We start from the raw sequence: 23,748 nt of genomic DNA on the forward strand, positions 1-23,748 counted from the left end.
TCCCTGAGCTTTGCCTGCCTGGTCAGCATCACTTACTGCACCTCAAGCTTCACCTAAATGAGAGTGACCATGAGCTCCTCCGAAGGGCACCATTCACCACCCGGGAAGGCATTTCTTTGATTTTCTCCAGCGGCCATAATAAGACACCACTGACTGAGTGGCTTCAACCCCAGCAGTGCTCTCTCTCACAGGTCTACAGGTTGACGGGTCCAAGATTAAGGTCTATTTATCTGGCTGCTGCAAGAGCTCTCTTCTGGGTTTCTTGGTGAGGAGGCAGCTGTCATGCTGTTATGTTTACAGGGCCTCCCTGCATGCTCAGGGGTGGAGGGAGAAGACGACAGAATTCTCTCCTTACCCTCACATGATGTGACTAGGGTCCCTTCTGTACAGGCTCATTTAGCTTTACTTTCTCAGGCCCTGTTTGGACAGCCATGATGACAGGAGAGCTGGGAACTCATCAAAGCACACTTCCTGTGCCACAATATAAACTTTGAAGGGGCCAGCAACTCAGCCATAGTAGTGCTCAACCTAGAACTGTTGCAACACTTGTGCACAGTTCTACTATTACACACTGAACATGTACACTTCATACACTTATGTCAGATGATGTAAAGAACTGGGAGAGCGCCATACTTCATTACACTTAACACACAAGTTAACATCATCTTACATCCAGTAACTGTGTCATCTTCTGAGCTTCTCTTGTCAAAGGATCGACAACAGCAATGACATCAAAAAACGTATCGTTCTCTGGAGGATTTATCTTTATAACACTAGAGCAGGAAAAAGTGAGAGCAACATCGTGTTTACGTTTATACAAATATATCCACAGTCATGATCTTAGCTATGTACATTTACATGAGCTATTCAGCTAAAAAGTCTATTTCACATAACAAAACTGCAGATTTGAAATCTGTGTGATATGTTGTAAAGTTATAATGAATTTGAGAAAATGAAATATTTTATAAATATGCACTAAAAATACACTTTAAAGAATGAGAATACTATAGCAAAAATTCTGATAGTTTTCCATGAATTCTAATATGTAAAAAATAAAAAACAATATGTTTTGTGTTAGGTAAATATTTCTTCTCAGATCTCTTAGGAGTTAACTACTTAGTGCTTATCCCATGTGGCACTGTATAAGATAAGTCCACAATAGAAGTGGATGATCTTATACAAGCAGACTCAGCCATCTTCACTCCACTGCATCCAGCATCCTCGCTTTGTCCCTTTTCCTCCTGTCCCTTCAGTCTGTCTTCAAACCAAGGGCTGCCTGTGAGCAGTTACAGAACAGTCATCCTTGCTACAGAAAGGCTCTTGGCAGTGAGAAAGTTGCTCCTCAAAAATGAAATGAAATATTTACGTCAAATATAATTACTGAGTAAAACTTCATTTAATGTGAAGATATGATTTCTGTTATAGTAAGAGTGGTAGAGTTGATCTGTGTCCTGGAACTAAGGCTGTGACACAGTTCTCCACACCCAAATCCCGCCTGGAGAGAGCTGGTCTTCCAGGAGTGCTGACACACCTAAGACTGCAGGCCCACAGGAGGGACAGGCTCCAGTCAGAGACAGCAACTAACACCAGAGATGACCAGATGGTGAGAGGCAAATGCAAGAACCTAAGCAACAGAACCAAGGCTACTTGGCATCATTAGAACCCCTTTCTCCCTTACAGCAAGTCCTGAATACCCCAACACACCAGAATAGCAAGATTTGAATTTAAAATTACATCTCATGATGATGATAGAGGACTTTAAGAAGGGCATAAATAACTCGCTTAAAGAAATGCAAGAGAACACAGGTAAACAAGTAGAAGCCCTTAAAGAGGAAACATGAAAATCTCTTAAAGAATCACAGGAAATCACAAACAAACAGGTGAAGGAATTGAACAAAACCACCTAGGATCTAAAAATGGGAATAGAAACAATAAATAAATCATAAAGGCAGACAACCATGGAGATAGAAAACCTAGGAAAGAAATCAGGAGTCACAGATGCAGCCATCACCACCAAAATATAAGAGAAGAGAGAATCTGAATCTGAGGGGCAGACGATACCACAAAAAACATTGACACAACCATTGAAGAAAATGTAAAACACAAAAAGCTCCTAACACAAAACATCTAGGAAATCCAGGACAGAATGAGAAGATCAAACCTAAGGATAATAGATATAGAAGAGAGTGAAGTCTCCCAACTTAAAGGGCCAGTAAATATCTTCAACAAAATTATAGAAAAAGACTTCCCTAACCTAAAGAAAGAGATGCCCATGAACATACAAAAAGCCTACAGAACTCCAAACAGATTGGACCAGAAAAGAAATTCCTCCCGTCACACAATAGTCAAAACACCAAATGAACAAAACAAAGAAAGAATATTAAAAGCAGTAAGGGAAAAAGGTCAAGTAACATATAAAGGCAGACCTATCAGAATCACACCAGACTTCTCACCAGAGACTATGAAAGCCAGAATATCCTGGACAGATGTCATACAGACCCTAAGAGAACACAAATGCCAGCCCAGGTTACTGTATCCAGCAAAACTCTCAATTAATATAGATGGAGAAACCAAGATATTCCATGACAAACCCAAATTTACACAATATCTTTCCACAAATTCAGGCCTATAAAGGATAACAGATGGAAAACTCCAAAACAAGGAGGGAAACTACAACCTAGAAAAGAAGGTAGCCATACAAACATAATTCCACCTTTAACAACAAAAATAACTGGAAATAATAATCACTTTTCCCTTTTTTTAATAGTTATTTTGTCTTTTTTTTTTTTTTTTGGAGGACCGAACCCAGGGCTTTACACTTGCTAGGCAAGCGCTCTACCACTGAGCTAAATCCCCAACCCCTCACTTGTCCTTAATATCTTGTAATATTAATGGACTCAATTCCCCAATAAAAAGAAATAGACTAACAGATCGGATGCATAAACAGGACAGAGGATTTTGCTGCATACAGGAAATGTACGTCAGTGACAAAGACAGACACTATCTCAGAGTAAAAGGCTGGAAAACAATTTTCTAAGCAAATGGTCCCAAGAAACAAGGTGGAATAGCCATTCTAATATCAAATAAAATTGACTTTCAACCAAAAGTTATCAAAAACGATAAGGAAGTTTATTTCATACTCTTCAAAAAAAAATCTACCAAGATGAAATCACAATTCTGAACATCTATGTTCCAAACGTTGATAAAAACAACTTTACTAAAACAAAAAGCACACATTGCACCTCACACAAGAATAATGGGAGTCTTCAAAAACCCCCTCTCATCAATAGACAGATCATGGAAACAGAAACTAAACAGACACAGAGAAACTAACAGAAGTTAAGAACCAAATGGATTTACCAGATATCTACAGAACATTTCATCCTAAAACAAAAGGATGTATCTTCTTCTCAGCACCTCATGGTACTTTCTCCAAAATTGACCATATAATTGGTCCTAAAACAGGCCTCAACAGATACAAGAAGATTGAAATAATCCCATGTATCCTATCAGATCAGCACAGAATAAGGCTGGTCTTTAATAACAAGAAAAACATCAGAAAGCCCACATACACACGGAAGCTAAACAACTCTCTACTCAAAGATAACTTGATCAAGAAAGAAATAAAAAATTAAAGACTTTTAAAAATTTAATGAAAATGAAGGCACAACATACCCAAACTTAAGGGACACAATGAAGCAGTGCTAAGAAGAAAAGTCATAGCTCTGAGTGCCTCCAATAAGAAACTGGAGAGAGCATACACTAGCAGCTTGACAGCACACCTGAAGGATCTAGAATAAAAAGAAGCAAATACACCCAAGAGGAAAAGAAAGCAGGAAATAATCAAATTCAGAGCTAAAATCAACCAAATAAAAACAAAGAGTTATAGAAAAAATCAACAAAACCAGAAGCTGTTTCCTTGAGAAAATCAATAAGGAAGATAAACCCTGAGTTAGACTAACCAGAGGGCACAGAGAGTGTGTCCAAAATAACAGAATCAGAAATGAAAAGGGAGACCTAACAGCAGAAATTAATCATCAGATCCTACTACAAAAGCCTATACTCCACAAAACTGAAAAATTTGGATGAAATGTACAATTTTCTAGACAGATACCAGGCACCAAAGTTAAATCTGGATCAGATAAACCATCTAAACAGTCCCGTAACCCCTAAAGAAATAGTAGGAGTCATTAAAAGTCTCCCAACCAAAATAAAGACCAGGAGTTGATGGGTTTAGTGCAGAATTCTTTTTTTTCCCCCAGAGCTGAGGACCAAACCTAGGGCCTTGCACTTGCTAGGCAGACGCTCTCCCACTGAGCTAAAGCCCCAAATCCTAGTGCAGAATTCTACCAGTCATAAATACTAATATTAATTAAATTAATTAATTAACTATTTAAAGAAGACATACTAATAGTTTTCAAACTATTCCACAAAATAGAAACAGACCGAGCACTATCCAATTCATTCTTTGAAGCCACAGTTACACTTAAACCTACACCACACAAAGACCCTACAAAGAAAGAGAACTTCAGATCAATTTCTCTTACGAATATCGACGCAAATTAGTCAATAAAATTCTTGCAAACTGAATCCAAGAACACATCAAAATGCTCATTCATCATGATCAAGTAGGCTTCATCACAGGGATGCAGGGATGGTTCAATATATGGAAATCCATCAACTTAATCCACTACATAAAGAAACTCAAAGGAAAAAAAAAACCACATGACCATCTCATTAGATGCTGAGAAAGCATTTGACAAAATTCAACACCCCTTCATGATAAAAGTCCTGGAAAGAATAGGAATTCAATACTCATACCTAAACATAGTAAAAGCCATATACAGCAAACCAGTTGCTAACATTAAACTAAATGGAGAGAAACTTGAAGCAATCCCACTAAAATCGGGGACTAGACAAGGCTGCCCACTCTCTCCCTACTTATTCAATATAGTTCTCAAAGTTCTAGCCAGAGCAATCAGACAACAAAAGGAGATCAAAGGGATACAGATTGGAAAGGAAGAAGTCAAAATATCACTATTTGCAGATGATATGATAGAATACCTAAGTGACCCCAAAACTTCCACATGAGAACTCCTAAACACAATAAACAACTTCAGCAAAGTGCCTGGGTATAAAATTAACTCAAACAAAGCAGTTGCCTTCCTCCACTCAAAGAATAAACAAGCTGAGAAAGAAATTGGGGAAATGACACCCTTCACCGTAGTCACAAATAATATAAAATACCTCGGTGTGACTCTACCCAAGCAAATGAAAGATCTGTCTGACAAGAACTTCAAGTCTCTGAAGAAAGAAATCGAAGACAATCTCAGAAGATGGAAAGATCTCTAATGTTCATAGATTGGCAGCATTAATAGTGTAAAAATGGCCATTTTGTAGAAAGCAATCTACAGATTCAATGTAATTCCCATCAAAATTCCAACTCAATTCTTCATAGAATTAGAAAGAGTAATTTGCAAATTCATTTGAAATAACAAAAAAAATCCAGGATAGCAAAAACTATTCTCAACAATAAAAGAACTTCTGGTAGAATCACCATCCCTGACCTCAAGCAGTATTACAGAGCAAAAGTGATAAAATGTGGTATTGGTGCAGAGACAGGCAGGTAGATCAATGGAATAAGATTGATTACCCAGAAATTAACCCACACACATATGGTCACTTGATCTTTGAAAAGGAGCTAAAACCATCCAGGAAAAAAGCATTTTCAACAAATGGTGCTGGTTCAACTGGAGGTCAGCATGTAGAAGAATGCCAATTGATCCATTCCTATCTCCTTCTACAAAGCTCAAGTACAAGTGGATCACAGAACTCCACATAAAACCAGATACACTCAAACTAATAGAAGAAAAAGTAGGGAAGAGCCTTGAACACATGGGCACTGGGGATAATTTCCTGAACAGAACACCAATGGCTTATGCTCTAAGATCAAGAATTGACAAATGGGACCTCATAAAACTGCAAAGCTTCTGTAAGGTAAATGACACTGTCAATAGGACAAAATAGCAGCCCACAGATTGGGAGATCTTTACCAGTTCTACATCTGATAGAGGTATAATATCCAATATATACAAAGAATTCAAGAAGTTAGACTCCAGAGAACCAAATAACCCTATTAAAACTTGGGTACAGAGCTAAACAAGGAATTCTCAACTGAGGATTACCGAATGACTGAGAAGTACCTAAAGAAATGTTCAACATCCTTAGTCCATCAGGGAAATGAAAATCAAAACAACCCTGAGATTCCACCTCATACCAGTGAGAATGGCTAAGAAAGATAAAAAGCTCAGGTGACAACAGATTCTGGTGAGGATGTGCAGAAAGAGGAACACTCCTCCAGTGTTGGTGGGATTGCAAGTTGGTACAACCATTCTGGAAATCAGTCTGGAGGTTCCTCAGAAAATTGGACACAGTACTACCTGAGGACACAGCTATACCACTCCTGGCCATATACCAAAAGATGCTCCAACATATAAGAAAGACACATGCTCTAATATGTTTATAGCAACCTTATTTATAATAGCCAGAAGCTGGAAAGAACCCAGATGCCCTTCGACAGAGGAATAGATACAGAAAATGTGGTACATCTACACAATGGAGTACTACACAGCTATTAAAAACAATGACTTCATAAAATTCATAGGCAAATACATAGAACTAGAAACAGAGTGAGGTAACCCAATCACAGAAAAACACACATGGTATGCCCTCTCTGATAAATGGATATTAGCCCAAAAGCTCAGAATACCCAGGATACAATTCACATGAAACTCAAGAAGAAGGAAGACCAAAGTGTGGATGCTGCAGTCCTTCTTAGAAGGGGGAACAAAATAATCAAGGGGGGAGGGACTTGGGGGGAAGAAAGGAGGGGGAGGGAAAAGAGCCAGGAACAGGTATGGGAGGAGACAGGGATGATATACAGAGGGGCAGGATTTTGAACAGAGTTGTGCAGCAATGGGGGATGGGGAACTAGGGGTAGCCACCAGCAAGTCCCAGATGCTAGGAAAGCAAGAGGCTCCCATGACCCAATGGAGATGAGTTTAGCTGAAATGTCTGACAAAGGGGAAGGAGAACCTGTAGAGACCATATCCAGAGGTTAGGCAAAGCCTCCAGTTGGTGGATGGTTCCGAAAATTTGGGTCCAAATTTTTAACCCAGAATTGCTCCTGTCTAAAGGAAATATGGAGACAAAGTGTAGAGCAGAGTCTGAAGGAAAGGTCATCCAGAGACTGCCATATGTGGGGATCCATCCCATAAGCAGACACCAAATCCAGACAATATTGTGGATGCCAAGAAGTGCTTGCTGATAGGAGTCTGATATAGCTGTTTCCTGAGAGGCTCTGCCAGAGCCTGACAAACACAGAGGTGGATGCTAGCAGGCAACTATTGGACTGAGCACTGGGTCTTCAAGGGGGGAATTAGAGGAGGGACTGAAGGAGCTGGGGGATGGGATAGGGGTTTCCCAGAGGGGAAACTGGGAAGAGGGATAACATTTGAAATGTAAATAAATAAAATATCCAATTTAAAGAAGTATAGAGTGGTAGAGTAACAGGTCTTGGGTAATTTTGTTAGCGAAGGGGTTATTAGTTGCATGATCTGGTAGCATGGCTCTGCAACTGTTGCTGCTTAGTTCTTTCACAAAAATAGGGCAGCACCTGCAGAAACTGCTGGTCCAATTGCTACAATATCATGTAACTCAACTTAACTTAACTTAACTTGCTATGACTTAACCTCCTCACATCTGTCTCCTGCTGCTTTAAGCTTTCCCCAGACAACTACTAATTCTTTCTATAAGGCTGTACTGTGTTTTAGTCTCAAAGATATCATTTAACTACATGAACTGTGTGGTGCTACACAGTTACAAGCCCAGCACTTAGAAAATGAGTATTTCACATATTGAAAATACACAGTATTATTTATGATGATTGAAGATGTTTAAAGTTACTAATAATATTGAACAGGAAATAAAAATCACGTTAAGTATAACTTTAAACTCTATATGCTAAGTGCATTTTTATTCACTAGGTTGTACAACTAGATTTGTGTAGTGTGTATGTGTGTACATATGTATATGTGTTTGTACATATGCTGTGTATGCATTTGTTGAGTGTGTGTTAATCATGTGGTACTAGGGATTAAATCCAAGGCCTCAGCATGAATGATAGACACATCCTCTACCACTGAGCTATGTCCTAGATATTTTTCCCTTTATATTATTTTTTTACTGGACAGAAAACTTTTTTTTTCCGGAGCTGGGGACCAAACCCAGGGCCTTGCGCTTGCTAGGCAAGCGCTCTACCACTGAGCTAAATCCCCAACCCCAGAAAACTTTTAATTTTCATTATGCTATAAAAATGGAAACAATTCATGGCGAGTGGAAAGAATCATGAAATAATTCAGTAGTAGAAAATCCATTGGATACTGTTCCAGTGTTACCTGAGATTTTCTTTGAGTAACGTGACATCAGAGCGAGAGGCACGCACGGGCAATGAAGAGGTAAGCACATCTATTTTCATCACGAGGTCGCTCATGCTGGAGAAGCAGAGCAATGAGTGAGACTTCCAGAAGAGGAAACTCTGTATTCACGTTTCAGCTAACAACTGCAGAGAGGCTCTCTGTACACACAGCTCTAGCTCCTATCTCAGACCTGGATCCCACAGGACACACAGCATAATCACATTTCTCTGGGAAAGACAAAGCACTCAACACAAGAGGCACCTGCAGTGGGTATTTGTAGCTGGAGCCAAAGTACAAATAAAACACAAGAGACCTCTGCACAGTCTTTACAAAAATGGCTCCTCTTGTGAAAGGAGGGGATGAAGCTGGGTGGACACAAAACAAAAAGAAAGAATGAGCTGAGGGAGGGACACTGTTTCCCCAGTCAGGGATGCTGAGGGAGGGACACTGTTTCCCCAGTCAGGGATGCTGAGGGAGGGGAGCACTGTCTCCAGTCAGGGATGCTGAGGTGGGGAGCACTGTCCCCAGTCAGGGATGCTGAGGGGCAGAGCACTGTCCCCAGTCAGGGACGCTGAGGGAGGGGAGCACTGTCCCCAGTCAGGGACGTTGAGGGAGGGGAGCACTGTCCCCAGTCAGGGATGTTAGGGGGGAGCACTGTCCCCAGTCAGGGATGCTGAGGGGGGAGCACTGTCCCCAGTCAGGGATGCTCTGGTGGGGAGCACTGTCTCCAGTCAGGGATGCTGAGGTGGGGAGCACTGTCCCCAGTCAGGGATGCTGAGGGGCAGAGCACTGTCCCCAGTCAGGGATGCTGAGGTGGGGAGCACTGTCCCCAGTCAGGAATGCTGAGGTGGGGGCATTGTCCCCAGTCAGGGATGCTGAGGGAGGGGAGCACTGTCCCCAGTCAGGGATGCTGAGGTGGGAGCACTGTCCCCAGTCAGGGATGCTGGGGGGAAGCACTGTCCTCAGTCAGGGATGCTGAGGTGGGGGGCACTGTCCCCAGCCAGGGATGCTGAGGTGGGGAGCACTGTCCCCAGTCAGGGATGCTGAGGGAGGGGAGCACTGTCCCCAGTCAGGGATGCTGAGGTGGGGAGCACTGTCCCCAGTCAGGGATGCTGAGGTGGGGAGCACTTAGTTTTCTCAACATCAAAACATTTCTAACTTTAAAAGAAAATAGATAACCAGAAAATGGTGGCTCAGGCCTTCAGTTCCAGCACTGGGGAGGCAGAGGCAGGAGGATCTCTAGTTCAAGGACAGCCAGGGCTATACAGTGAAACGCTGTCTAGAGAAACCACAAAGGAAGGAAGGAAGAGAAGGAAAGAGGGAGGGAGACAAAATATATGCACAACAAAAAATTTCCAATGAGTTGCTTTAATACTTTAAATACTTACTGTTTTGAGTTCATTTCCATATTCTCAACAATGCCTGCAATTTTCACTACTGAATCACTAAATGTTATCTTTTCAAGCAAGTGAAAATCTTCTTTGTGGAGCTCTTCATTTAAAGGTCCTAAGAACTAAAATGGAGACAGTGTTATTGTTAGGTGTTTCCTCGAGACATTCAGGAAACTTCTTTCTTCATGTTTACTCCAACATTACATCAACTATAGCACCGTGAGCATTTTCTGAGGGAGCTATGCTGTGCAGCCACCATTATGTCACGTGTACAAAGTCCTGTCCAGAACATGGGCTGACGTCGTCTCCCAGAGGAAACGTTCTATTTAACAAGCATTAGGCCATGGCAAGTAGAATACGGTTGTCTTCTGATTAGAGTGACTGGCCCCAGACGCTCTTCATACCTTTCTTCAGCTGCTTCTGTAGTGGGCATTGTTTAAAAGGCATGTAAGCACAGCGCTGGACTCTTTCAAAGGTGACATTAGAGATCAAGTAATATTTCACTGTAAATATAAATCACAGGGTCTTGACACAGAAACAGCCACTGTAATATGATAAGCAGGCATGTAAACCTTTTAAGGTTTGACATCAATTAGACTTTAAAAGTGGCTTCAATTTGCTGTTGTCACTGTTGTTTGTTTTTACCCTGAACAGAAGGATGGCTACCTTTCTGACTAGACAGAGCAGAAAACTGGCTTGTTTCCGCCTATGTGCCAAGCACAGCATCAAACTGCAGGAGCCCGATTCTTCAGTATGTATCCTTCTACGTAAATTCGGATGCATCTCCCAAATACTGTAATTTGTAAGATCTGATAATATCCAAGGTGGGTAAATCTTTTAGCAAATTAAGCAACAGTAGGATAAAATCTGTTATTTATATCTTGATTACATTATTTTTAGAAATGTGATTTTTTGCTTCTTTTTTTCTTTAAATCTCGTTCTTTTTTCCCTCCTCTTCCTCTTCTTCCTCCTCTTCTTCCTCCTCCTCCTCCTTCCTCTTTTTCTTTTTTTGAGACAGGGTTTCTCTGTGTAGCCTTGGCTGTCCTGGAACTCACTCTGTTGACCAGGTTGGCCTCAAACCCACCATCACAAAGAGTAACCTGCCTCTGCCTCCGAGTGCCGGGATTAAAGGCGTGCGCCACCACCTGGTGGAATGTGATTATTTTAAATTAATGTAGAATTCTATAATAAACATTGAAGTTTACCAAACTCTACCAGAATGCTCGCTGATACTGGGGAGAATCCCTCTATGTGGGCTGGTTCCCACATGCTCACCTTCTACTGTATGAAAATACTTCCACAAAGTTCTCAAACATTTCAAGGGAAAACACAAGTTACCCAAGTTTCCTGGAAAGTTACCTGTCTGGGGCACGCACTGAGCTTACACATCAAGGTGTATTAACTGTCTCCATATTAAAATTCAAAAAATTGCAGAAATTATATAATCATTACTGTATTCACATTATTAGTCATTTAGTGACAACTGAAACTCTAAATATGCTCCAGCTTTAACACGGGAACAGGTTCTGTGCTAGATGCAGAAATAGTTTCAAATGTTAAACTGTCCATGCTAACAGTCTGCCCCACAGATGGCTACCCCACTGTATAAAATGGCGCTGAGACGGTGCAATGGGGCTACACTGCTGCCTTAGCATCGGCACGCTGGCCATTGTAAAGCTCATTCTACTCAAACTGATCAATAACTAAAATCTCAGTTCCCATTAGCCGACACACATCAATACTCAGACTGACTGCAGTTTCTATATTCAGCTGCCCCCAGCACATGCCCCTCCTGAACAAGACCATGGGACAGTCGGTGTAGGAGCCAAAGATGCTCGTATACTGGACAACTGCTATTTAAAAAGCTGTATCTCTTGCCATGACAACTGGAAGTGAGGTCATCCCTGGACGTCTGCATTGCTCACGTCAAATCTGATCAATACTCATTTTAATAAGTAGTGATGTTTATAAAATAGCACTATTCAAAGAGGATTATGAGTCTTAAAAAAGGCTTAGGCTACTTCCTTAATCAGGCAAGGCTGAGGGATGGGGGACACCAACCCAGCCCTAAAACTTTTAACCCACAGTTTGTCCTGCCTACCAGATGCACAAGGGCAACTGTGGACTAGAAATGGAGGCATGGCCGACCAATGACTGGTTCAACTGAGGCTATGGTATGAGACCACACTTCTGTCCATGATAGCATTAGTGATACTCTGCTATACTTGCAGACAGGAACCTAGCAGACCTTCCCCTGGCTGGGCTGCCTTGTCTAGGCTCAGTAGGAGAAGATGTGGCTAGTTCTACTGCAGTCTGATAAACCAAGGCAGGCTGACATCCATGGAGGTCTCCCCTTCTCCAAAGAGAAAAAGAAATGGGAATATGGGGGAAGGGGAGAGGGAGAGCTCAGGAGGAGAGAAGGGAGGGGAGGCTTCAATCAGTGTGTAAAGTAAAATAAATTAATGAAAACAAAGGCTATTTTTATTTGTATGTGTGACTGCTTATTATGTGTGTTGGGAGTACCTGTAGAGGCCAGAAGGTGGCGCTGGATCCCCTGACCTGCAGTTTCAAATAGTCAGGTGTCACCCCAGTGTGGGTGCTAGGAACCAAAATACACCTTTGCAAGAGCAGAAATGTCCCTTAACTGCTGAGCCATCTCTCCAGCTCCAACGAGTATGATTTCAACAGAGGTGAACCGAGTTCATAAAGAAATGTAGAAAAATTTAGAGTGCACTAGAACTTTTAAGATAATTTGATGATTTGCTGGATGGTATGTTAAGGCAGATATCTGTCGAACATATTAGTTTATTTAATAAACTTAATGATCATATTCTAATTTTATACTGAAATAACTGGTAAAACAATAAAATCAGATTTTCATCCTTAAAAATACGGAAAAGTATGTACCATGTATTTATTGGTAGACTGATCAGAAACATCTGCAGCAAGTCACGAGAAAAGCAGCATGAGACGTACTGCCTAAACCACTCGCTGGCCAAAGCATTCTCTGCAAACCTCGACAGACGGCCTAAGTCCAATTAGTGCTGAGGACACTCAAGATGGAAGGACAGAATTAACGCTGACGACTTATCTCTCTGGCCTCACATGGATGGCACACATGTACAAATAAAGACCACAGCCATAACATCATACACAATACAGAGGAAGTTGTCACCATGCCTTTAAGAGGAACAGATAAAATAGTGAGCTATTAACAGTACGTAACATAGTGAGAATGAGTGCTTTTATCGCTTGTAAAGGGCTGTAGCATGTAAAAAGACGTGACAGTCTATATAAACACACTTCAGAACTTACGAAACTGGTGTCATGTGACATAAACATTGCAGGGGAAAGGCACAAGAGAAAAAGATTAAAATATGCTTTGCACACCGTCTCACGCTATAAAGGTGTACTGTCACAACAAGCCGTGTGGTCAGAACAAGTTGGGTACATGGCCGCAGCCTGTTTCCCATAACACATGGTCGGTGTGGAGCCGACCACGGCTGGGTGCACAGTGGGTTCCTGCACCTTCCTATTTATCCTGAGCTCTGACTAGTGCGCATCTCGTGAGTGCTGCCCAGGACTGTGTCACATGTCACACTAGAGTCCAGCAAAGCGTGAGACATTGCCTATCCACTTACTCTTCCATTGCTGACAATCCCGGGCTCTCCAGGTCGCAGCTTAAGAACCTCTTGACAGAATAACTGGTGAGTTCGGAAAATATTTACTCCAATGGTGTTATATTTTTTCTCAAAAGCATTCTTATCCATCTCCTGAGGTTAAAAATGAATCAAGGATGTCATTTGTAAGTCACTATTAATATTAATGAAATTATGCAAATTATGTTTTTAAAATATTTTCTTCTGAAGCAACATTTTAAAGAAATAATATTCTTTTGTCAAATCATTCACAAAGTCTTTAAATCTTGCTCCACATACATATGGATATAAATTATTCATTCTTTGACCATTTAGGGGAGATTTATAGATTATTAAAGTGTCTGTAAATGATGGTTTAAATACAATTTAACATTAAGGAAATGAAATGTTCATTATATTCTGAACTCAGTATCTCACATTAGATGTTTGTAAAAAATAGTGTTTAACAGCCAAACATTGGATTGAGCATGGGGTCCCCAGTGGAGAAGTTAGGAAAAGGACTGAAGGAGCCAAAGGGGTTTGCAAGCTCTTAGGAAGAACAATATCAACCACTCAGATCCCCCAGAGCTCCCAGGGACCAAACCACCAACCAAAGAATACAAAGGTACCCATGGCTCCAGCTGCATATGTAGCAAAGAATGCCCTTGTCTGGCATCACTGGGAGGGGAGGCCCTTGGTCCTGTGGAGGCTCAGTGCCCCAGGATGCGGGAATGCCATGGCAGTGAGGCAGGAGTGCGTGGGTTGGTAGGGGAGCACCTTATAGAGGCAGGGGGCTTGTAGAGGGGAAGCTGGGAGGGGGGTAACATTTGAAATGTAAATAAATAAAATAACCAATAAAATTAAAAGTAAAAAAAGGAAAAATGTGTTTAAGATAAAATCCTCCATTCTACCTCAGTGCCCCAATTACAAATGAAATACTGAGCATCCCCTTGGCCAGAGCAGACAGTGAGAAGGATGTTTTTGAGCATCCCCTTGGCCAGAGCAGACAGTGAGGAGGATATTTTAGACACTCAGAAGAGATGTATACCGCTTCCCACTGAGACACACTTCTTGCTATCAGTACTTTCAGACTTTAAAATACCTACAATCCACCTTGGCATGTTCTATTTAGTGCCCCTAGAAGGCCTCGGGGTGGGAGTTTTAGCAGGTTGCCATGCAGGCCTATGAGGGGGGAATTTTCTACTGCACATTCAGTCTGGTACCTGTGGCCACACATGGTTACTTAGCACTTAGAACACAGTTAGCATGATTGAAGAACAAATTCGAATGCCAAATACACGATGGCCACAGTAGCAGTAGCTGAAGTCTTGTGGGCAGGGAGGGGCTCTAGGCTCTCAGCTCAGATACCGACTCCCCCTTCCTACGACCATCCATTCTCCCCAACTTCTTATATTTAGTAATATGTTTCCCTAACACCGAGCTCTAAGTATATAAAATATATTTTTGAAATACACCACAGACACACACAGGTGCACACACACAGGTAATACACATAGTTGTTTTACTGACCGTAGCAAGGAAGGTTTTAATTTTATCTCCAGAATAAATTGCTTCAGCAGTTTCTTCTTTTGCCAGTTTCCTGAGAAAGCTTCTCAAGAGGTCGTTTTCATGTGTAAGAAAAGCTGCCAAAATTCCTCTAGAAATGGCTGTGTTCTCCTCATTTATCTTTGACGTGGGGTTGTAAACAATTCCTAACCGACTATGAAAAGTTGTTTCCTGGAACACAGACAGGTTAGACGGTCAGTACTGGACACACCCTTTACAGTCGAGCACACTTCTTTATCATGGAGCTGGACCTTCCCTTACACTTTACACAACGACTGTGACTGTGAATAACTCGTTTTCAGCAAAACAGCAGGAGAAACGATCGTTTGTAAGTCTATCAGCTCCCTCTTTTTTATGAAGATTTTTTTGGTAATAAAGTATTTAATCACGTTGTAAGTGCATAAAAATACATAAGATATATAAAACCAAAGTGTAGAGTTTAAATGAACTAAACTACCATAAATGACTACAGCGGCCAAGAACTAGAGCATTGCCAGTGACCCAGTCTCGCCTGTCAGTGTGCACCGTCTTCCCTAACATCGCCTGAGCAGACGGCCCCTCCTCAGTCGCCACCCCTCTCCTGAACACCACCCTTCCTGCTGCTCTGTTTCTTACTTACTTCTAACCCTGAATGTTCCACTACTCACTTTTCATGTAAGTGGATTAAAATGTGACGTGATATTCTTGCTCTCTTACCAGTCAATACAACATGAGCCTCATGGATATGGCTGCTGTGTGGTCATCCTTGGTAGAATTCCCTGAGAAGGGTACCGTCCTTACCCAGCCCGCTGCTGGATACTTGAGCCTCTTGCACTTTCGAGCACCACACCAGGATACAGATTTTTACTTATTTAAAATTTTTTAGATCATCAATTTTTAAAGTCAAATGACTTATAAAATATATGTATTAGTTGCCACTCCCACTAAGACCAGAGTAATGTTTTATTATACCTTTTTGCACTGTCATGTAAATTAATCGCCTGTGCAGTACAGAAGGACTTTGCACCAGGGCTTGGCTTCCTTTCCTTCCTCATTAATGATGCTAAGCATCCCTCTCCATGCCACTGGCCTTTTCCCCAACTCTCTGCTCTAAGTAGAGAATTCTCAGCTGAGGAATATCAAATGGCTGAGAAGTACCTAAAGAAATGTTCAGGGGCTGGAGAGACGGCTCAGCGGTTAAGAGCACTGACTGCTCTTCCAGAGGTCCTGAGTTCAATTCCCAGCAACCACACGGTGGCTCACAACCATCTGCAACACAATCTGATTCCTTCTTCTGGTGTATCTGAAGAGAGTAACAGGGTACTCACTTATATAAAATAAATAAAATCTTAAAAAAAAGAAATGTTCAACATCCTTAGTCATCAGGGAAATGCAAATCAAAACAACCGTGAGATTCCACCTCACACCAGTGAGAATGGCTAAGATCAAAAACTCAGGTGACAGCAAATCCTGGCGAGGATGTGGAGAAAGAGGAACACTCCTCCATTGTTGGTGGGATTGCAGACTGGTACAACCATTCTGGAAATCAGTCTGGAGGTTCCTCAGAAAACTGGACATTGAACTACCTGAGAACCCAGCTATACCTCGCTTGGGCATATACCCTAAAGATGCCCCAACATATAACAAAGACACGTGCTCCACTATGTTCATAGCAGCCTTATTTATAATAGCCAGAAGCTGGAAAGAACCCAGATGCCCTTCAACAGAGGAATGGATACATAAAATGTGGTACATTTACACAGTGGAGTACTACTCAGCTATTAAAATCAATGGCTTCATGAAATTCCTAGGCAAATGGATGGAACTAGAAAACATCATTCTGAGTGAGGTAACCTGAGCACAAAGGAACACACATGGTATGCACTGATTAAGTGCATATTAGCCCCAAAGCTCAGAATACCCATCATACAATTCACAGACCACATGAAGCTCAAGTAGAAGACCAAAGTGTGGATGCTTCGGTCCTTCTTAGAAGGGGGAACAAAATACTCACAGGAGGAAATGCAGGGACAATGAGTGAAACAGAGACTGAAGGAAAGGCCATCCAGAGACTGCCCCACCTGGGGATCCATCCCATATGCTGCCATCAAACTCAGTCACTATTGCTGATGGCAAGAGGTGCCTGCTGACCGGAGCCTGATATAGCTGTCTCCTGAGAGGCTGTGCCAGAGCCTTACTGATACAGATGAGGATGCTTGCAGCTAACCATCAAGCTAGGCATTGGGACCTCAATGGAGGAGTTAGAGAAAGGACTGAAGGAGCTGAAGGAGTTTGAAACCTCATAGGAAGAACAACAATATCAATCAACCAGACCCCCCAGAGCTCACAGGGACTAAACCACTAACCAAAGAGTACACATGGAAGAACCCATGGCTCCAGATGCATATGTAGCAGAGGATGGCATTATCTGACATCAATAGGTAGAGAAGCCCTTGGTCCTGTGAAGGCTTGTTTCTCCAGTGTAGGGGAATTGCAGGGTGTTGAGGTGGGAGTAGGTGGGTAGGAGGGAGAGCATCCCCATAGAAGCGGGGGGAGGTAGGATGGGAGAGGGGGTAACTGGGAAAGGGGATAACATTTGAATTGTAAATACATAAACTATCCAATAAAAAATTTAAAAAATTAGATGTTCTTCCTTCCTACTTTTTCTTTTTTTTTCTTTTAATACTAGAAACTGTTGTTCTGAAGTTATGGAGATATTCATCATAGGAGTTTACTGTTTTCTCTTTCATGAGTAAATTCATTACCCATCATCTAGGACTGGTTTTATATTTGGTCCCAATTGTGGAGAGATTTTGAAGACTATTCATACTGTCTCACAGGCTAACTTTATCCCAGTGCTAATAAGATAGGCATGGCTCTCTTTCTAGGGTCTTCTTACTGATTTGCTCTTTCCTATACTTGAATTAAAAAATGTTTTCAAATATGTAGGCATTATAGAAGGCCTTGACAATGACGAATTAATTATTCTCCACTTCTCTGTTTTACAAGTATTTTAGTAATTCTTAGTCCTTGGAATCTTTGGTTATGTTTGCAAATCAGTGTGGCAATTTTGAAAAGATACAGATGTTTCTACTGGAGCTGTAACAAGGTTTTACATCGATTATGGGAGAGATAATATCTTTCAATATTGGCCCACTTTGCTAGTGAGGCTAGTACACACCTCTAGTCACATAGGATTTCTGTATGTTCTCTCTAAAGTTTACATTAAACTTTGTTTTTTTTTTTTCCTTTTCTTTTTTTCGGAGCCGGGGACCGAACCCAGGACCTTGCGCTTGCTAGGCAAGCGCTCTACTACTGAGCTAAATCCCCAACCCCACATTAAACTTTGTTATGTTGCCTTCTAGTATTTGATACTTTTGATGCCAGCATCAAAATGGTATACTCATTAAATTTTAATTTCTTATTTGTTGTAATTTTAATGATTACAAAATACCTAATAGCAACCTATTTAAACAGAAAAATTATTTCTAATAAATTACATGTTCACAATATGTCAATTTAAATATTTGAGTTTTTTAATTGGATTTTTAAAAATTTACATTTCAACTGTTAGTCCCTTTCCTGGTTTCCCAGACATAAGCCCCCTACCCCACCGCTCTCCCCTTCTTCTCTAAGAGTGTTCCACACTCAACCATCCCCCTTTCACAACCCCCCCACATTCCCCTACACTGGGGGAGGGGGGTCCAACCTTGGCAGGACCAAGGGCTTCTCCTCTCATTGATGCCCAACAAGGCCATCCTCTGCTACATATACAACTGGAGGCATGGGTTAGTCCATGTATAGTCTTTGGGTAGTGGTTTAGTCCCTGGGAGCGCTGGTTGGTTGGCACTGTTGTTCATATGGGGTTTCAAGTCCCTTCAGCTCTTTCAGTCCTTTCTCTAATTCCTCCAATGGGGTTCTTGTTGTCAGTTCAGTGGTTTGCTGCTGGCATTCGCCTCTGTATTTGATATGTTCTGGCTGTGTCTCTCAGAAGAGGTCTATATCCGGTTCCTGTCAGCCTGCACTTCTTTGCTTCATCCATCTTATCTAGTTTGGTGGCTGTATATATATGGGCCACATGTGGGGCAGGCTCTGAATGGCCATTCCTTCAGTCTCTGCTCTAAACTTTGCCTCCATATCCCCTCCTATGGATATTTTTGTTCTCCTTTTAAGAAGGAGTGGAACATCTCTATTTTGATCATCCTTAAATATTTGTTTTTAATGTTTAATTTTTGATCATTTTTGCATTCATTGTCATGAATAAGGATTTGTTTTAATGTTATTTTACATAGCATCCATTAGTCATAGGACTTTGGGTAACTTCACTTCTAACTTCTTAAATAATCAGGAAAGCAATTTAAAGATCAGAGAAAAAACTATAGATGTATCATAATGTTATTAAACAAAGATTATCTTTTCTCATTTTTTCTATGTCTAATATATTATTTTGTGATTCTAAATATTCTCATTTCTCAAAATTAGTGCTCTTAAGAAAAGTAGTTTTGCTTCATTCTATATTCATTTTTATGTGTGTGAGCATGTCCCATAGCATACAAGTGAGGGTCACAGAACACCCTGTAGGAGTCAGGTTTTTGCTTCTATCATGTAGGTCCTATGGCTGGAACTCAGGTCCTCAGATTTGGCAACTTGGCCTTTACCGACCAAGTCATCTGGCCTGACCGGTTTATCTTTAATATTTTAAATTAACTGCTATAATGATACTTGTGTGTTTTAAGCAAAGCACACACATGCACACGCACACACACCAGGTTTATGGGGCAATGGAATGAAGCCCTTGGTCCGTTTGCCAGTAGGCAAGACCGTGTGCCATCTGAGCAGCTGGCACGCAGCTCCGACGGTGCAGCCGAAGGCGGGACCGGGCTACATCCCCGTGAGAGGGCTAATCCCTACATAAGACACTCTTCACTTACTGCTCTTCACAAACAGAGTTTTAAGTCATTATGTTTTGTAGTAATTTGCTGTACAGCAGTAAACTTACAATGAGCTAATACACAAATTTCATAAAACATTTGATATATTTCTTAACTTTTAAAATATAGAAATACATGCTCCCTTAGAAATATTCATTCACTTAAAAAAATCCTGAAATACAGAAACCAATCCTAAGAATTGATTTACAGCTACTTATAACAAGAACAATCAGAGCAGCTCTGATGAGATGAATTGACTGTTTTCTTGAGTAGCACGGGAGACAAAGCGCTGACCCACTCACTGTGTTGACAAACCTGCCACTGCTGGCTGTGGTCAGTGAAATTCAGACTCCAGTTCACTGGAGACAACAGGGCTCTTCCTGGGTGGTTACCGTTTAAATGGAGTTTAAAGTGTGAAATCCTGACTCAATCTCCTCCATCTGCACACTAACCAAATGGATTTACACGTTTACTGACATGAAGGGGATTTACACGTTTACTGACATGAAGGGGATTTACACGTTTACAGACATGAAGGGGATTTACACGTTTACCGACATGAAGGGGATTTACACGTTTACCGACATGAAGGGGATTTACATGTTTACCAACATGAAGGGGATTTACATGTTTACCAACATGAAGGGGATTTACACATTTACTGACACAAAGGGGATTTACACATTTATGACATGAAGGGGATTTGCATGTTTATGACATGAAGGAGATTTACACGTTTATGACATGAAGGAGATTTACACGTTTACAGACATGAAGGGGATTTACACGTTTACCGACATGAAGGGGATTTACACGTTTACCGATATGAAGGGGATTTACATGTTTACCAACATGAAGGGGATTTACATGTTTACCGACATGAAGGGGATTTACACATTTACTGACACGAAGGGGATTTACACGTTTATGACATGAAGGGGATTTGCATGTTTATGACATGAAGGAGATTTACACGTTTATGACATGAAGGGGATTTACATGTTTATGACATGAAGGGGATTTACACGTTTACTGACATGAAGGGGATTTACATGTTTATGACATGAAGGGGATTTACATGTTTATGACATGAAGGGGATTTACATGTTTATGACATGAAGGGGATTTACACGTTTATGACATGAAGGGGATTTGCATGTTTATGACATGAAGGGGATTTACATGTTTATGACATGAAGGGGATTTGCATGTATATGACATGAAGGGGATTTGCATGTTTATGACATGAAGGGGATTTACATGTTTATGACATGAAGGGGAATGACAACTGAACACTGGTCCTTGGGTTAGGAGGAGTCCACACTCACCATGTGCTCTAACGCATGAGAGAGCAGTTTTCTCCCCGACGGCACATCAAAATCAGCAACAATCCACAGAGTGACTGCAGATATGACAGCATCTGAAAATTTCAAACAGTCAAGTAAAATTAATTTTTTCTAAAATCAAACTAAAAGGAAAAGATAATTTCCAGTTAAAACCTCTATAAAATAAGTGCCTTTAAGATACTTAAAAACTGTTTTATACATACATTCTCTGTTTCTCAGTTACTATTTGAGAATATTAAATACATTTCATATAAATGGAGACACATATACACATAACAAAAACCACAGCAAGAAACAGCAGAAGAGGAGGAAGAGGGGGAGGGAGAGGAGGAAGAGGAAGAGGAAAAGAGGGGAAGGATCTGGAGCTAGCCATGAGATATTTTCCCCAGGAGAGAAAACTGCCCTATGTCTTTCGAGGTCCCAGTGCTGTAAACTGCCTTCCATAAATGTTTTCCTGAGGATGGAGGTAGTAGACCTCATGATATTTATCGTGGACCATGGAGAGATCTCTAGTGAATACGGAAAACAATGACAGTAATGTCGTTTATCACCATTTAATCTCTGCTGAGGTTTACTACCTATAGTAATTAACTCCACAGGAAATGAAAAGGCAGAGGAGGAAGCCATTTTTAATGTATGTGGGTACACATCTGTAAGTGGATGCACGTATATACATGTGGATAATAGTCAGTGGACAACCTCATGTGTTTCTCAGGGGCAGTCCATCTCTTTTTGAGACAAAATCTCTCTGATTCTCTCTCCCTCTCCCTCTCTCTGGCACAGAACTCATCAATTAGATGAGGCTGGTTAGCCAGGGAGCCTCAGGATCTATCTGTCCCTGCCTATCCATAGAGCTGGGATTACAAGATGAGACTCAATAGTGTTTCTGGGGATACAGCTAAGACTCCATGCTTGCTTTTCGAACATGATGGACCGAGCTCTCTCTAATCTTCTTTTTCAATTCTGACGCCATCGTGAAACAATTATGATTCCATCCAGAATCAGTACATCACACATAAAACGAAACTTCTTGGGCTGCCAGTGCACTCCACAGAAACACTGTTCTTTAGACCAGGTATTAATTCAAAATGATTACAAAAAACCCTCAGGTAATAAAAATGACTATATTTGAATCTATAGTTATTACTGTAGTATCAATTACTGTAGTAAAATGGCTTTAGAAATTTAGAAATTTAGAGAAATAAAAAATAATGTTATAAAAGGATGACTGATTTTACTAACAGTTTCAAGACCATCCCTCTATGCACCCTGGAGTCTTTGGGGTGCCTAATCTCTAGCACCCACCAGAAGCCAATGTCAGCAGCAAGGACATAACCTTTTCTTTAAAGGAGGAAGTAAAGAAACTCTGATTCTACCTCACTGTTACCACCACAGCTCCTGAGCGGAAAAGTACTTCAAAAGTTAAATCCTCAAAATTGTATGATTTCTTCTTCATGATAAATGCAAATATAAGGCTGTCAGTTATATTCCGTTATGTTAATCCGATTGGATGCTTTCGGATAACCTGGTGTAACACCCAGAGACATTCTGAGCTAGAACCCAGCCTGATCTCTGACTCATTTGCCTTTACTTGACCCACTCGAGGTCATGACCTGCCAGCGCTAGGAGGGAAACACACTATATTTATTACATGTTGAATTTCTTATAGGAACAACAAACACCTTTGAACATAAAAATTTGAAATCTATTAGAAAGTAACGCAGAGATATCTAGGTGAAACTTGGACTCAATCTATAGACCTTTTAAAATGTATCTGCATTGAGTCTGGCTCTGACTTGTCTCAGACAGTGAGACACCCCCACCTAGGAAACCTCAGAAAGCCTAGCAACCAGGGGCCCACCCCACATGGGTGTGTGGACTTCTGCTCTGTGCCTATACCAGCAGAGGCTGAGAGCAGCATGAGTGACATGCTGCCCACAGCTCTGCCTGCAACCCAAGGCCAGCTCTAACTCAAAACACACAAGCCTACTGAAAACTGAGACACACAGCTCTGCCTTCCTCCCTGCTCCAATGCCAGCTACAGTCAGATGGTGAAAGGCAAGGGCAAGAACATAAGCCACAGAAGTCAATGCAGCATGGCATCACCAGAACCCGGCTCACCAACTACAGCAAGACAGTGACCTTAAGTCCCATCTGATGAAGATGACAGAGAGGATAAACAAATAAATCCTCTAAAGAAATGCAGGAAAATACAACCAAACTGGCAAAGGAAATGAATAAAATGTTCCAAGTTCTAAAAATGGAAATAGAAGCAATAAAGAAAACACAAATGAAGGCGACCCTGGAGATGGAAACATTAGGAAAGGAAACAGGAACTACAGGTGCTAGCATGACCAACACAATATAAGAGATGGAAGAGAGAATCTCAGGCAGAGAAGATTCCATAGAAGAAATGATCA

General features: G+C 41.2%; 1 protein-coding gene across 5 annotated transcripts in view; it reads right to left on the reverse strand.

Annotated features, from left to right (window-relative positions):
• Window positions 1-23,748, reverse strand: part of Uggt2 (UDP-glucose glycoprotein glucosyltransferase 2) — a 159,552-nt gene that overhangs the window by 57,063 nt on the left and 78,741 nt on the right. For all 5 annotated transcript variants that reach the window (NM_001433035.1, XM_087586273.1, XM_087586276.1 and 2 more), the window contains 6 exon segments: window positions 671-773; window positions 8,457-8,552; window positions 9,866-9,990; window positions 13,510-13,641; window positions 15,037-15,243; window positions 21,311-21,402. In NM_001433035.1, the coding sequence (NP_001419964.1) occupies window positions 671-773; window positions 8,457-8,552; window positions 9,866-9,990; window positions 13,510-13,641; window positions 15,037-15,243; window positions 21,311-21,402 (755 nt within the window).

Source organism: Rattus norvegicus, chromosome 15, assembly GCF_021556685.1.
Source record: "Rattus norvegicus strain SHRSP/BbbUtx chromosome 15, alternate assembly SHRSP_T2T, whole genome shotgun sequence".
In the NCBI taxonomy this organism is placed as follows: domain Eukaryota; kingdom Metazoa; phylum Chordata; class Mammalia; order Rodentia; family Muridae; genus Rattus; species Rattus norvegicus.